At 37.4% G+C, this 15,769-nt stretch overlaps 1 protein-coding gene across 2 annotated transcripts in view; it reads left to right on the top strand.

Moving 5' to 3' along the window:
- Window positions 1-15,416, top strand: part of RCAN1 (regulator of calcineurin 1) — a 42,516-nt gene extending 27,100 nt beyond the window's left edge. The window contains exons 1-4 of one of the 2 annotated variants that reach the window (XM_063345923.1): window positions 5,853-6,100; window positions 8,260-8,433; window positions 9,428-9,587; window positions 12,640-15,416. In XM_063345923.1, coding sequence (XP_063201993.1) covers window positions 6,014-6,100; window positions 8,260-8,433; window positions 9,428-9,587; window positions 12,640-12,803 — 585 coding nt within the window. In that variant the 5' untranslated portion in view covers window positions 5,853-6,013 and the 3' untranslated portion in view covers window positions 12,804-15,416. Of the gene's footprint in view, window positions 1-5,852; window positions 6,101-8,259; window positions 8,434-9,427; window positions 9,588-12,639 lie in introns of those variants that run through there. The other variant, XM_063345914.1, reaches the window with a different exon arrangement.
- Window positions 15,417-15,769: the final 353 nt, after the last annotated feature.

The raw sequence follows: 15,769 nt of genomic DNA on the forward strand, positions 1-15,769 counted from the left end.
GAAAATATTGTCCAATAGTTCAGAGTTTTATAGCCATTGAATACTCTTTTCAAACGGCACTCCTATATAGTACTTGACATAACTTGATGTAATACAGGGAGATAGGCTTTCCTTTTGTGTACCATATTATATGGAAACAAATGCTTAAATTTTCTTAAAACTGCACAAATTTTTGTCTCTATTTTTATGACTGGAAATTCTGGTGACTAAAATACTTGTAAGCATATGAAATAGTCAATGGTCATGTGTTTGCCGTTCCACATTATAAACAAAGTTAATGAGAGGAGCTGATGATGACAGTCTTAACTCTGTGCTTCATGCCCCTTTTTCCATTTTGTCATTGTGTGGGTGTTACCTTGACTTAGTACACTGCACATTGCTCTGTGTAATTTGGAAAACCAGTTTGTGTACTTGCATTGCTGTGCTCTGTGTGATTTCTTTACTGTAACTAAATTTGCAGATGTTATTTGTGCAGTTTATTCTGTAATACTAAAGCCTTTTTCTTTGCTTGTTAAGAAGGTGTTTTCTTGCAGATTATTTCTGTGCTGATGTACTAATGCAGTGCATATACTTATTTCGCTTGTAATGTTTTTCTGATGAATGCATAGAATATAAAATCAATGAGCATACAACTTTGAAAAACTTAAGGTTTTTCATAACCATAAATGAGAAGAAATTGTCCGTTAACATTTTCAATTGTATGATAATTCTGTCTCCCTTCTCCCTGTGTTTGTATAGCCATTCCGGTGTTCTGAATTAGACATCAAAGGTGCCAGTCTCCCAGTGCTCAGGCTATTGTAAGGATTTTAAGGAGGAAAAGTATACTCAACTATGATTGGTCTGCCAGTTAATTTTACTTCATATCAAATCCTGTCAGACTTGCAAAAAAAAAAAAAAGTCATGTCCAGGTTTCCTTTCAGTTGTCCTTGTTTTGCGGGGAGGTTTGTTTGTGGTTTTTTTTTTTTTTGAGGGTGTAGTGATTAATTTTTGGCTTGTAAAATGAGACTAAGAACTGTGCTGACATTTTAAGGCAAGTGAATTAACTCACTGCCCTCACTCCTGGCTCTTTGGTTGAGCCAGCATTGACTTCTCTTGCGCATCAAGTGGGTTTCAAAAAAAAAAAAACAAACCTCACAACACAAACCTCTATGTGAAAACAACGCACTTCTTGAATCCCAAGGGAAAACCCAAGGTTTTTCAATGATGGAGAACGTTACTGTTTCCCGATGTCAGTGTTAGTTTGCAGAGCACCCTTAAAGGCAGTAGAGAAAAATACTTCATCACGGACATGTGCTCTTTAGCCCTTCATACATTAAACTTCTTTACTTTTTGAGTGGGTCTGAGTTCTGGGGATTTTCTTTTTTTACCTGAATGTGTGCTGAAGCCACGCTCTAGATGAGTGTTAAGTTCTAGACAGGAACGCTTATTAGCTTTTCGCATTCTCTCCTTCAACGTGCCTGTCCTGTGCAGATACATAGCACCCCTGCTCCTGCGCTGATGGAACAGTGCAGATTAGAAGGTCGCCTGAATTCAGGTGCGCGCTAGTGCAGACAGAGCAGAGCTTACTGACCCTGGACGTGCATGGATAGCTCTGGAAGCTGTTTGTACTTTACTGTCTGCCCCTCCCTCTCCTTTCCCAACCACTAGGAAAATGAAACCAGTAAGTATGGTTATTCATTCTAGATAATTTCAAGATGTTTATCCCTGTTGTAAGTAAGGGCTAAGGTAAGATAATTAACATGAAGACAGGAATAGAAACTATATGTTGATAGAAAAACATCAGCAAGTATATATAGTGGGAGTACAGGGATTACATAAAGAGCACCCTCCAAGGGCAATTGTGAAAGTGTGACAGGGATGAGAGAAAAGAATGGACTATATTGTTCTGATTTATACCTTGTAGGTGATCATTTTATTAGGTTACTGAATTACCACCACATTTATTTTCATGTTAATTTTCTTCCTCATATTGTTAGATTTGCTAATGTAGTTATCAGCAATGAACAGTCACTTTTGTGACTTGCCTTTTTTCTATTTCTGCGGTCTCACTTCCTCCTCTTCTGTGCCTTACCTATTTTACTGCATGAAGAGATTAAATTATGTGACTATTTATGGCATTCAGTCATTTTGTATTCCTACTATTCTGTATGCTCATTTGACTCCTTATTTTTCCTTTCACACCCAAAAGTAATCTAAAAAATGGTTTCTGTTACATTTCTCTGCCTTGGAAGTGCTACTAATGGAAGATCTGTTAGGTGATGTTGATGTTAGGGAGTACTTTAGGTCTTCATTGAGCATCTTGTCTGCAATTTTTAGTTAAAACTTGAGCCTCAGAATCTGTACCTGTCAAGGGAAGGGTGAAACCTGAGAAAGCAGAGCTGACCGTGTTGTCATGTCATACTATTCCTACCCATTTAGTTCCCCCAATTCTTGTTCCCCAAAGTACAGAGCATCCCTTTGTACTGATGAAGTTCTTTAGTATCAGACGTTATTTGGTATCTGGATGATAGCATATATCTTTGAGCAGATCATCTCCTTGCCCTTGTTCTCTTTCTGTAGGTCACTAGGAAGTCTCTAAGAGAAGGCAGAAAGCAGCAAACTCCCTGAGGACAAGGGAGAAGAAAAACTGTTCTCTGATAGTATTAGAACATCAAATCCAGAAGTTCTGATAGTCTTGCCATGTTCTTGTTCCAGACAGTTTGTTAGCATGTGGTTAACAAATGTTACGAGACCTGAACACCACAGAAGAAACATTGCAACACTGTCAGGATTTTGTAATGGTGGTTTTGTAACTTCGACTCTTGGTTTCTACAATAGATTTCAGGGCTCTCAACATAATGATGCTGCCTTAAATAACACTTCAGTAAACGAAGCAGGGGTAGTGAGAATTTTTTTTCTTTTGAGAAAGTAAGTCTTTGTGTTTGTTTTTTAATAATTCGGCATAGTTTATTTAATCCGCTAATTGAGACACTGTAGACTGCATTTTTGTTCTAATCAAGCATAGCAGTAAGGATATTAGACCACTTCAAAGTGGTTTTTTATTTTTTTTCCCCAGGATACTAGTTATCGGTTTGTTCTGTGTTGTGAATGGAGTGTTAATATGCAACCATCTCTTTTTGCCTGAATCATTTCGTTAAGAGTGGTTGGTGACACAACCTTAGCAAAAAAATAATGATGATAATGGTGAAATGGAACAGACTAGGACTGGTTTCTTTTCTTTGTCTTTTTAAATGAGCAAAGTAAAAACCCAGTGTGTATCAGTAGAAGGCTCAACGTTTATTTTAAATCTGGAGAACACAGTGTGAAAATAGTGTTAAATGTTCTCAAAAATGGTTGGTTTGTTTACAGCTAACACAGTAATACAGCAGGCTATAGTCCTGTTTTAGATGACAACATTATATTTGAAAGATGGCTGAAGTAAGACTTGTAAAGTAATTTTCCTTGGGTCTCAGTAACATGTAGGTGGCCTTGAGGATAGAAATCAGAAGTATTTTTAATGTCTTGCTGTTAGTGGGATCTGTGCATAAACATGTAAGTCTAGACTTACAAAGGCATGCAAGTGTCTAGGATCTACCTGTCCTGCTTTAAGCTGTGAAGTCCAAAATAGGGCTTCTGAAGACTTTTACAATCACTGGTCTGCTAGGAAGTTTTGACATGCTTAGCTATATAAAGGTCTGCAGCTAGGTTGCCAAAGGCTTCATTCTGTTGAGCAGCTCAAACTGCCTCCTGTGTAGGCCCTGTGAGGCTTCACAAAAGAAATATTCTTTCCACCAGCCACCCACAGAGATGCTGCAGTCCCCTCGATAGCCTCAGAGTATGCCAAATGACTCTGACTCAGTAGGAGGTTAAAGGGGGGACCTTCTTTACTTTCTTATCAGTAGCTATAGCATTCACCTAGGATGTGGAAAGCCTGTTTTTCTTTCATGCTCAGGTGATTCATGGCCATATTTTCCAGATGAGCATCCTGACCGCTGGTCTATGGAGTCATGCTTGGTGCTTCTACTTCCGAAGTCTTTAAGACACTTGGCGACCTAATTCCAGGGCAAGGGCAGGATTCAAGGCATACTCGGCATGATTTTCTGTGTGAGCTCAGGCGGTTCACTGCTTGGTGTGATGGCTGTTTATGAATCCTTTTCTTAAGTATCTGTGTTTCTGGGTACATGTCACGAGCTTGGGAACTCAGACCTGTTCTCACTGTATGTGTGCCCAGTCCAGATTTTGGAAGTGTTGAGTGTCTGGATAGCCACTGCATCCCATCTTCCTGGGAGCTCAGGGAGGTGAAAGAAACTGTTGTTTCTTCCTATCTTTCTATCCTTCGGGCACCCAGTATGTTAGGTGCTCCTGGAGCACTGGAGGCTTGTTACCATTACTTTATTTCAGAGTTGAGTTTAATCTCACTGACAGCACCTACACCAGTTGTTGAGTTGTCCTTCAGAGCACCTTCTTTCTTCCTGAGCTGAGCTTATTTTTAAGCAAGGGTTTCTAAGGAAAGGAGCTAGGAAGTTGGTCTGGGTAGTCTTTCACGCTAAGGTAACTTTTTCACTGAGATAACTTGACAATAGTAGAGAGTTTGACTACTAAATGGGGATATTAACCTGTGGCACAATAAGCATCCTTAACTTTACACAAGTAAGTAGAGCCCGTGGAAATGGAGAAGGTTATTCATGTGAATAGTTATACATGATGAAATATTTATGAAATAAGGTTTTCATCTTATGCCTGTCTAATGTTTCTAAGCATTTCATAAAACGTGATGTTTCTGTCATAGCCCTATGTTATAGTAAAATGAACTAAATGCACTTACGATTTTAACTTCATTATAAATTTTGATCTGAAGCTGCATAGGAGAATTCTAAATAGCTTGTAAAAACTTCAGCTTAAACTTAATATATTACTTTAAATGGTAATGACTTTTTAAATGCTTCTTGATTTTAAAAACAAAAAATAAAAAAAAATCAACAAACAAAACCCCAAATAACAACACTGAAAAAACCCAACTGTGTCCTGTGACACTTCTGGGAAATGTTCTGAAACTGGAATACAAATATCTGTAAACCAGAAAATGTCAGAAATATAGGTTTCATACCTCATCACTGCTGTTAGTAGTTCAGGTTGTCTCTTAAAACCCTACCAGCAGATTTCTGATGAAGGTCCTCTTAAAAAAAACCAAAAAAACCAAAAAAACAAAAACAAACCCAAAAAAAACAAACAACCAAAAAAAGAAACAAAACCAAAAAAAAAACCACCACCACCTCCCCAAAATACCAAGAAAACCCCCTAAAACAAAACTAAAAAAAACCCCAATACTTTATGAGGTTCAGACTGAGTTTTTTAGAAAAGTGAAAATGGTAATTAATCCATATAGTTGCTTTGAAGAAAGCTTCAAAATTAATTCTCACTGTAATGGGGGGAAAAAGTATTTTCTCAAATCAGTTCCTCCTAATCTCTAAATTTCAGTCCATGTTTTTTTTTCCACAGAATTACCAAAAGCTATTGACCTGAGGGATTTGTTTTCCGTTCTGAAGTCTTGAAATTTTCCTCCTGGCTAATTACAGCCTATTACTCTAGACTTTGGTCCTTTAGCAGTAACATTTTCCATCTTAAGATGGGTTGTCCCATTCCAGTGAAGAGCATGTTGTCTGAGCGCTGAATGGAATTACTACCAGTGGAAACTATGCTGCAAGAGGCTCGATAAAGCAGCTGCTGTGCAAACCTCAGCTGTTTTTTCCATCCTCCCGAGCACTGGTAATTAGCATAGGGAAGCTGACTAATGTGCTGACGTCACCTCTTTCCAGTCGCAGCTTACATTTTGTTCCTGACTGCCTCAAAGCATGCAGGACTTTGTTCAGGAATTCGCTGTCACATACAGGATGCTCTGAAACCTTTCCTTTTTTTTTTTTTTTTGGAGGGGCTGGACTTGTTTCCCTTATAAACGCTGCCTGCAGGACCAACGGCTTCCTTAAAAGTCATTGGTTTCTGTGGAACAACAAGTATCGCTTTGGCGAAGCACAGAATGCATTTTAGAAATTTTAACTACAGTTTTAGTTCTCTGATTGCCTGTGTGGCAGATAGTGATGTCTTCAATCAAGCAGAAACAAGGGTATGCTTTATCTGTTGTGTTTTATTGCTGTGTACTACTGGAATACTGAAGTATGTAGATGCTGTTTCAAATAATTTAAAATTCGGGTGCCTTGATAGCTTTTTGACTTGTAAGAAAATGTCAATTTGATGTAAGAGTCTGGGTCTTACCAGTCTGCAACAGTATGCTCTGATATGAATGACTGACTCTGGAAATTATTAGATCTTAAGCTATGTGTTTTTGAAAATGATCAGAAGTTTATCTCTAGACTTACTTGACAGTCTGTATAGTGTATTCTTCACTTGCATATATGTCTTTGGTAAATGTTTAGATTATAATTTTGGTAGTAAGAGTTGCATAATTTATAGTACACTTTACACTTTTGGGGGGTTTTTTTGGCTGGCACTGTAGTTAAGAGCATAATGTTAAAACTGTAAGAAGTCCTCTCAGATTTATATTTAACTGATTAGAATTAATATAATGTAAGTAATCCAGTCCTGCTACAGAATCACAGAATCTTCATGGTTGGAAAGGACCCTTAAGATCATAGAGTCCAACCAAAATACAGCGAATTGTTGACTGCTAAGATACCTTAAGGACAAAAATAACATTTTGGTTAGTGCATATTGCTAGCATGACATTTATGACCTCTATAATCGCACACATTTTAAAAAAACCTATATTTTGCACAAGTCTTGCAGATACTCTCAGAGTTTAAATGTTGAATGTGACCTTTGAAATGCAATTTAGCATGGATTTCGCTTACTTTTCATGGTTGCATCCAGCGCTCTCTGGAGTACAGGAGGCTAACAAATACGGGCTTTGTGTCTGCAGGGTCCTGGTCTTGTTTCAGGGCTCACTTTGAAAAAGCTTAAGTGTGGCTCAGCAAGAAGCAGGACAGCTCTGTTCTTTTAAATGTTCTTGAATTACAGTGGTTATATACACAGCTGTAGCAAGTTTGTGAAGAGAGCTTTTCAGGAAGGAAAATGAAATATTGAAGTAATTGCTGCTTTCTTATGTGATCTTAGTTTATTTTTTCTACTAATTCAAAATGTAACAGTAAAAAAAAAAAGAGAGAGAAAATGTGATTTTTACATACTTGTTTGTTTTGGCTCTGTATTGAACTTCAAATAAGCTTTTATGAAGAGAAAATATCTGAAAATATCTGAATGCTTGATCTATTGCCATGACTGAAATAAGGCTTGTGACTGGTAACTGTGTTCTCATTGTGAGCCTGAAACACTTTGTAAGAGCATGGCAGCTTCAGAACCTCCTGCTTCTTTCTTCTCCTTTGAGCTGGCATCCTGAAGTAATCAGGTTATCATATAAATGATAAGAAAAATACCCAAGTTGGGTTTGCATAGGTGCCCTAGGAGCACAACCCGAAATGCAAAATGGAAATAGCCAGCTGTTGGTAAAGGTGCTTCAGTCTTTTCAGGCAGATAGGACAGCAAAGTAACTCAGCTGCAGATGTATGAAGGTATGAGGTTTTGGTCCAGTTCCTACTCTTACCACACAGTCAAAACAGAAAGTGTGTCAAAGGCCCTTCAGGAGCTGTATGGTTAGTACTTTAGATTTTTTTAGGAAAGATTCGGTTCTAGAAATAGAAGAGGCTATTAAACTAGAGTTCAGTAATAATATGTTTATTTTGCTAAATGAAAGTAGCAGCTATTAAAACAGGAGAGATGTTCATGAACTTTATTATGCGTGCTGAGTCACTGAAGAAAATTACATTTAGCTTGCAAATATGCTTTTTACATTTTTCTGTATTAAAACTGTTGTGTTGGTTTCCTTGAAAACTGTACACTTAGACAAAGGCATGCTTGGCAGACTTTTTTCAAGGCCTTTGGATATTAATTTTATGAGACAAGCATTTCTTTTCAATATCTGACCAGTGCGACTATTTTTATTATGTCACTAAATCAGAGTATCATGTCCAACACTTATTAATGATAATAATAAACTTTCTAATAAGGAAGAAAAAAGCTGCTATAGAGAAAACAAGCGATAGGTTAGAAAAAAAACTCATAAAAAGAGAAGAAGAAAAATAAATCTAAACTTTTATAAATACATCAATGTTCAAGAGCGGTGGTATGCCTCTGCTTAGTAACAGCAATTTCTTTATTTCTTTGAAGAAAGGTGTTGCATATTCACTTTCTTCTCTGGTACTTTCTTTTCAGGCCAAATTTGAATCGCTGTTTAGAACATACGACAGAGATATCACCTTTCAGTATTTTAAGAGCTTCAAAAGAGTACGAATAAATTTCAGTAACCCTTTATCTGCAGCAGATGCTAGAATCCAGTTGCACAAGACAGAGTTCCTTGGAAAGGAAATAAAACTGTATTTTGCTCAGGTAAGTCTCTTTGTGATTATCCTTACAAGCATAACGTACTCGTGATAAGCTTCCATAGCTCTTCAATCCTGCTAACGAACGCTGTTAACTTTTCCATTTTGATTAGAGAATCACATGTTGTTCCAAAGCTACAAGTATTTGGAGGCTGTTGCATATTTTGCATTTGTCTCCCTCTGTCTTGTTTTGATAACCTTGGGGAAAGAGAGTAGATGATAGTAATCAGCACAGTCAAAGATAGAGTTTAACAGGGTGGGGGAAGCCAAGTGTGCTCTGCCAACAGTACACAGGCACGCGCATACGTGCTCAAGTAGTATCTGAGGGAATCCAAAGTGCAGAGCTGCACGTTCAGGACTCTACCTGTTGATCTTTCCCTCACTGCTGCAAATTGTTTGTTTAGCACATGTTTGTAGTTGGAGACCGCCATCAGTGCGGCTCTATAGCTGGCTAGCCTCTGCTGCTAAAGATGTGAAACTCTCATGTTCTGATAATCTGGGCGCTTTGCGGTAGTACTGTGTATTTTCCTCCATAAATTTAATGGGAAAAATTAATCTATGTGTGTCTGTTTCAGATGTCCCTAGGGACAGTCCTGAAGGAGCCAGTTTATTTATATACCTTCTAGAATTCTCACCACTCTCACTTGTGGTAATGAGTTTCAACACCATTTGTCATTAGGCCTTAAAGCCCATATCCAGCTTCCTCCTACTTCAGTATTTTAAGGGCAGCTATTTTCTGGTGAAATTTTTGTAAAACTCCATAATGAGAAGATGCAGATATGCATACTTCATTGCATGTTTCATCAGAGTTAATGAATGTGGTGGCTTGTCTGTATTTTGTATACTGGGTCTTTCATATAGCTCTCTTCAGTAATCTAGTTACATGCTGCCACCTTGAGTGCCTGTTACAGCATAACATCTATCCAAACCTTAAAATTCCTCATGAATGATGGATTCGTGGGTAATAGTGAAACAGCTTTGGCATTTATACTTTTTTTCAGACTTTGCACATCGGAAGCTCGCATTTGGCACCGCCAAATCCAGACAAACAGTTTTTGATTTCACCTCCAGCCTCTCCACCTGTTGATTGGAAGCAAGTAGAAGATGCTACTCCAGTCATTAACTATGACCTTTTATATGCTATCTCCAAGTTAGGACCAGGTAAGAAGGAGTAGGAACGCTGGAATTCTCGTTGAGTAAAACACCTTTTAAACTTTCTGAATTTCTACAACTTTTCAAATTAATTACCATCTACCAATTAAATTTGTAATATCAGAAAAAGTATTAATAAATGGTAGTTTCTTACACACATAGTAATTCCACAGGATCACTTGGAGGGCCCAGGCCGCCACAATGTGATCTTTTTTTGTGATTTGTAAAGAGCGTGAATGTTGCTTCAATAATATATTAGCTTGTTCACCAGAATTTTCAAGAAGCAGCTTCCTGAAAATGAAGAGGCAGTCATGTAGTTACACGCCTCTTGAAGGGACAGGAAAGTCCCGTTTCAGACAATGAACCAGTTGACAGCTGTGTAGCTCTGTGCTAGAATTACCTCTGCATCTGAGTGAGTAGTATGTGTAGGAGGGAAACTGTCAGTATCAACCTAATTTTCTTTTGGAGTTAAGAGGGAGAAGTTTCTGCCACTCCTTGCTCCTTGTAACTTTCGTCTGCTGCAATTTATTCATTAATTGGAAACTTTGAGATAGTTTCACCCTGGAAAGGAAAAAAGTTTGTATCAGGTTCCTCTTTTTTTCCCCACTGTCCAAACTAAAGGAGATATTAAGAACGTACACTTACCCCTTATTTCTAGTGCTTTCCTGTAAGTTGCTTGTCACTTCAGCTAACTGCGCTATGCAGACTGTTTATAGGTTTATTAAAAATAGATAGAACCACAGATAGCATGTAGAACTGTTTCTCCTATTTGTGTTTTAAACCAAATACTACTTTCAGAAATAGATGTAGAGTTCCACTAAACTGAACTCTTATTTCAAACATGGTTCTGTTTTTCAGTGATTAATGATCGCATCCCTTGATGTCCTTTTATACTGCAGTTAAGACAACCTTCTTCATAAGAATTGGTGCAAATTATATTTCACAAAATCTGCAACTCTGATTTAACTTGTTTGCAACTGTACTATTAATTTTAAGGGAGAGAAAAAATGGCCACATTTAGTAGCAGTATCAAAGAGCACAGAAACTGTAGTCTGAATCATTTTACTGTAGTATTTTTATATATTTGTTTACCTACCAGCTTAGGGAACACATCTTATTTTGTCAGTAGTAAGGGGCGGAGAACGGGGTAGGGCAGAACTTTTAGCTCTTCATGCAACAGCCTTCTGTGTAGTAGTGTATGGTTGACTGCATACTGGTGATATCCAAAGATTCTAGCAAAAATAATGTGCTTCTCACAAAACACTAGGGAATTCTTCTTACCTGTGAAAATTCAGCCCTTAGCAGTTTGTGGAGGGACAAAAATTATGCTTATGCTAGCATAAAAATTGGGGTAGATTATTGCCAGTTTTTAATAAATACCATGTTTTAAATGGTATGTGAATTCTAATGGCAAGAATAATTTGTGGAAAGGTATTAAAGTTAGAAGTGGAGCTATTAAATGCCGCCACAAATCATTTGTTTATCCAGAAATATGCAAGCTAAGCAGATAGAGCCTGCATGTAGGTCTTTAAAACCATCCACCAAGAATACTGCTGACATACTTACTATATGTTTTTATCAAAGATTTTATTTTCCTGAAACCAGTTTTTGAAACAGAAGTCCCATAAGACTGTGCTTGTCAGAATGGAAGTTGGTTTTGATGAAACACGTGGAATGAATGAATAAATAATACTACAGCTTACTGATTTGGTACAGCTTATGAAAGGTCAGACCTTGCTCCATGGCGGCTGCTTACTTTACTACAAGCTTTCCTTTTAAGTTTTAGCAAGACCAAAAAGAAACCTGTAGGCCTTAAGATAAATACTTAAGGGCTTACTAAGCAGTAAAAGTTGGTCTTTTTTCTCTGAAGGTTCTGTTATTGAAGTGCCTTGCAGTAAGCTTACTGGCAGATCTGTGATCCCTTTTCCCATGAGATTTTTCATATATATTGTGAATGTTGAGCCTATAAAGCTCTGTCTCTTTCTTGACTGGGATGTTAATTGGAACATGGAGTTAATGACTTGGTACCAAGGAGCAGGCAGGGGTTACTCTAGCACAATGGCTTGTGTGTTTCTGAAGAACTGGAGGCAAGAGCCTTTTCCTCCATGGAACTGCTCTTTGTGCCGGTTCCCCTTCCTAAAGTTCTTGGGGAAACAGAGCAGAGACCGCTTCAGAGCCTTAGCACTCTCGTGTGTGCTCCTTGCCACCAGTGTTAGCTCTTTTGAACAGCTAATGGGCAGATCACTGTAGGGATCTTAATGGAGACTGTTTTCTCCACTGAGAGGTAATGAGAATAAGGTAACAAGAAAACAACATTAAGGGGAGCTGATCAGGGAAGCAGTGAAAAGGAAGAGTTTGCTCTTTCCCTGATCTAATGTAAGATTAGAATTATTTAACACCTGGTTAGATTTAAAAGCGACTCTTTATATTATGGAAAAAACAGATTTCAGATCAGTGGCCAATAAAACTTGTATCATAGCACTTCTGCACGCCAGTTATATTATATCTGAGTGTTTCACATTATATATGCATGAAGCTTGCTCTCTAGCTCTGCTGCACCACAGAATGCCAGAATACTGTTAGAGCAAGCACCTCTGTGTGAGGTGGGAAGAACTGCATCCAGCTTTCTTAAGACTGAAAGCTTTTGGGGGGAAGAAAGATCCTGTGGTTTTGCTTTTATTCAGGAAAACAAAGTCTACCTGAATGTGGTACAGTGGATAGATTATCTTGTACGCTTTAAAATGACAAAAATCCACCAACAAGACTTATGACTGCTCATGTAGAATGCTTTCCGGAATGCCTCCGGTAATTTATGTAAACTTGCTTTTAAGAGAGCAGCTGAGCTATGTTGCTTTGAAAACAGAACCTAAATACTTCTGGATGGTATATGTGACTGTTGGCAGTGCACCTGCCTGCACCATCCAAGGCATTGTGGCACCAGGCTTTTGTCAGCAGTGTATTACTTACACATTTTTATGAATTCCTTTTTAATAATTTTTGTCATACTTTTTCTACAGAAGGGATCCTTTTTAACCAGTTTTGCTAATATTTTAACTTTCAGGAGAAAAGTATGAGCTACATGCTGCAACCGACACCACTCCTAGTGTTGTCGTCCACGTATGTGAGAGTGACCAGGAAAACGATGTGGAAGAAGAAACAAAGAAACCCAAACCAAAAATTATTCAGACAAGAAGGCCAGATTATACTCCTACCCATTTAAGTTGAATTGCTGTTGTTTTTCCAAGGGTTACAAGTAGGCATATGCAAGGGAAACATTTACTGTGGAAACAGCAGGTCACAGATCTGGTGGAAACAGCAGCAGTTACAGTAGGAGAAATTCCAATATAAGTTTGCTCAGAAAAAAATATAGGAAGTTTCATCCTTATTTTTTGATGCTGCGGGTTGATGGATGTCATGAGTGTATTCCCATGTCACTGGGAACAAAAGATGGGCAGAAGATGACATTTTGAGACCTAACAGGACAAACTAGGTTAATTTTTTGGGGGTACTGTAGGCTGTTCCATTATAAAGCAACTGGGGAAAGCTTTCTTTGTTCTGACTTACATAAATCCTCAAACTACTAGGCTAGTCATTGTGTGGAGTACGTAGCGATAACAGAGCTGGGTTTAAAGATTAAAGTATGGGAATTCTAAACCTTTTTCTTATAATAGATTTTGTGCATGTGTATTCTTGGTCTTCTAAAGTAACTTTGCATTATTTTCTATAGTTTCTCACATGTTTCTGGAAATCTGGGAAATTGTTTAAAGTATTTATTATCTCAGCATCCTGGACTTACTACTAGATGTGTATATACATATATATTTATATTTGTTTTTATTAGCACTCATTTTCCAGCAGGCATACAATTTCTTCAGCACCTTATTTTGGTGCTATGTAACTTGTGCTTTTAAAACTTTAACCTTTTAAATGCCTATATAGGATTTTATCTGATAAAGTAATGGAAAAATGTGCAATAGGAAAGTTGTTTAAACAAGTTGATTTTAAATTATTTAAGTTTTTAAATAATTTATATCTTCAGTAACATTTGTTCGGTAGCTTTTGACTTTCTCATTTGGAAAAAAAAAAGTATTCTTAAATGTATAAATAAAGCTAATGTTGCATATTCACAGCAATGTAATTTTTCAGTGAAAAAAAGATGGTAATGGAGAGACACGAACTCCACGCAGTATGTGGATCTGCATTGTTGTGAGCAAAGGTTTAATGGTGACTGAAAAATTGCACACGGTGTGTAGAACAGTGAAGAGAAATGGAGTGCCTTTTCCTCGTTCATTCCTGATACGAACTGTTCTACAAGCTGCATACTTGTATCTTTTTCTACTGGCTTTGTATGTCCATAAATACAAAATTTCTTAGCTTTGCATCCAAAGTAAGCTGGTATTAGAGATGCTTAATGCCAAGTAATGATGCATACTTAAGTAATGGGTATATGTGGGAGAAGCTTTAGGGGTTTTTATATGTTAGTGTTTAAAGGCAGTAGCTCATGACATACAAGTTTAGAGGAAAAAAGATGGCAGAAGTGTATTTTGTTACTTGTTTTTTAAAATGGAGATCCTCACTTTGAAATAGGCTTCAGTATTTTTTTTTTAAGAGATAGTAACTCATATCTATGGGAAAATATCACAGTTTTAGAAAGGGGATGTTTGAATCTTCTCAACATGTTTTTAGAAATCAAAGCGTGGTTCTCTGTGGGTTTACTTTTGCCACAGTTGGTTTGAGAATAAGTTTTGTAGCTGGAGTTAATACAAAGAAATCCATTTGGTGCCATTTGAAGCAAACATTGACTTAAATACCCAGGCTCACACCTTGTTTTTTAAACAAATAATATATTTTAAAAAGTAAGATGTCTAATGAAGCCATTCCAAGCTGTGGTGCAGTGTAAACGTGGTGTTATTGAAGGCCTGTCATTGCCCTAGGCATAATAGCAATTGATATCCTGTGACTACAGAGAGCGGGAATATATTGAACTTGAGTAATGTTTGCAGTTATGATCTTGTTTCGATTGGTATGCCCTGTAAACTGAAACAAACACTGGTACTTGGTGTCTGTCTTGGAGCTAACTCAAGTGGCACTCTCCATGTTAGCAGTGTTAAGAAGAGCTAATGCCATGTATTGCTGGAGCCGTGTTTTATGGACATGGGGGTGCATAAGGTTATTTTGTGTTACTAAGGTATAACAATCAGCTGGATACATGTACTGCTTATTAACACGCAAAATAAATAAAATGGAGAGAAACTTTGTAGGTTGGCCACAACTGCCTTTAAGCCTTTCCAAGACTTTTTCCATGTTTCTCAAATTACTGCTGGACTTCACTTCATTCAATTTAAAATTGTTGGAATAATTCCTGTGTTGTCCTTTTTCAATCTTTCCATGATTACCAGTTTAAGCAGCAGCTTTGCATTAGAAGCCCGGGTAGTTGCTGTTGTGTTTCCTAGCAATCCTAAGAAAGCAGCACTACCTTTCAATTAAAAAGAACAGAATGTTAAATACCAATATGGTTTTTGTCATTTTAGTACACTGACATCTACCTAATAAGGTGGGCACTAGAAACCATGGAAGTCTTGGGATGGTTACAGTGTGTTTTCCCCCTCTGATGGTAATTGTAAACAAAGGTTGTGAGACAGTAACTTGCCTGTCTTCCTGGTTGTATATCCTGGCTTGTGCCACCTTCTGTTATCATCACTACAGTGTGCTGCTTGCTTTTTCTCTTTGTTTTGTTTTGTTTTTTTTAATGTTCAAATGAATGCTTAGTTGGTATTTTATACGGTTGTATAGTATGGGGCATATTTAAATTAAAATATTTTGTTGTCTTCTTGTAAATGTCATGGTATTTATGCACGGAACTAGTTGAAGATTTTGCGCCAAAGTCGGAACTTTAAGATTCCAAGTACTTCTGATTTGAAAAAGGTAAGAATAGTGTCCTAGGTTGGTCACGTCCTTACCAAACAAATGAATTTATTCAGAGTAAAGCTTTCCAGCCTCCTGCTCAAGAGACTTGCATGATCTCAGTCGAAGTATGAGAATTTACTAATGAGTAAAATACAGTCCAGAATATTCCAATTAAAAACTGATACTTCTGTGCCTGAAGTTGATGTGCTTTCTAATAAAGGTGTCAACATCTTATTATTCTATAATAATGCCTGTGCATTCATAATATCCTTACCAGTTTTCTT

Source organism: Chroicocephalus ridibundus, chromosome 1 (genome assembly GCF_963924245.1).
Source record: "Chroicocephalus ridibundus chromosome 1, bChrRid1.1, whole genome shotgun sequence".
NCBI lineage: Eukaryota > Metazoa > Chordata > Aves > Charadriiformes > Laridae > Chroicocephalus > Chroicocephalus ridibundus.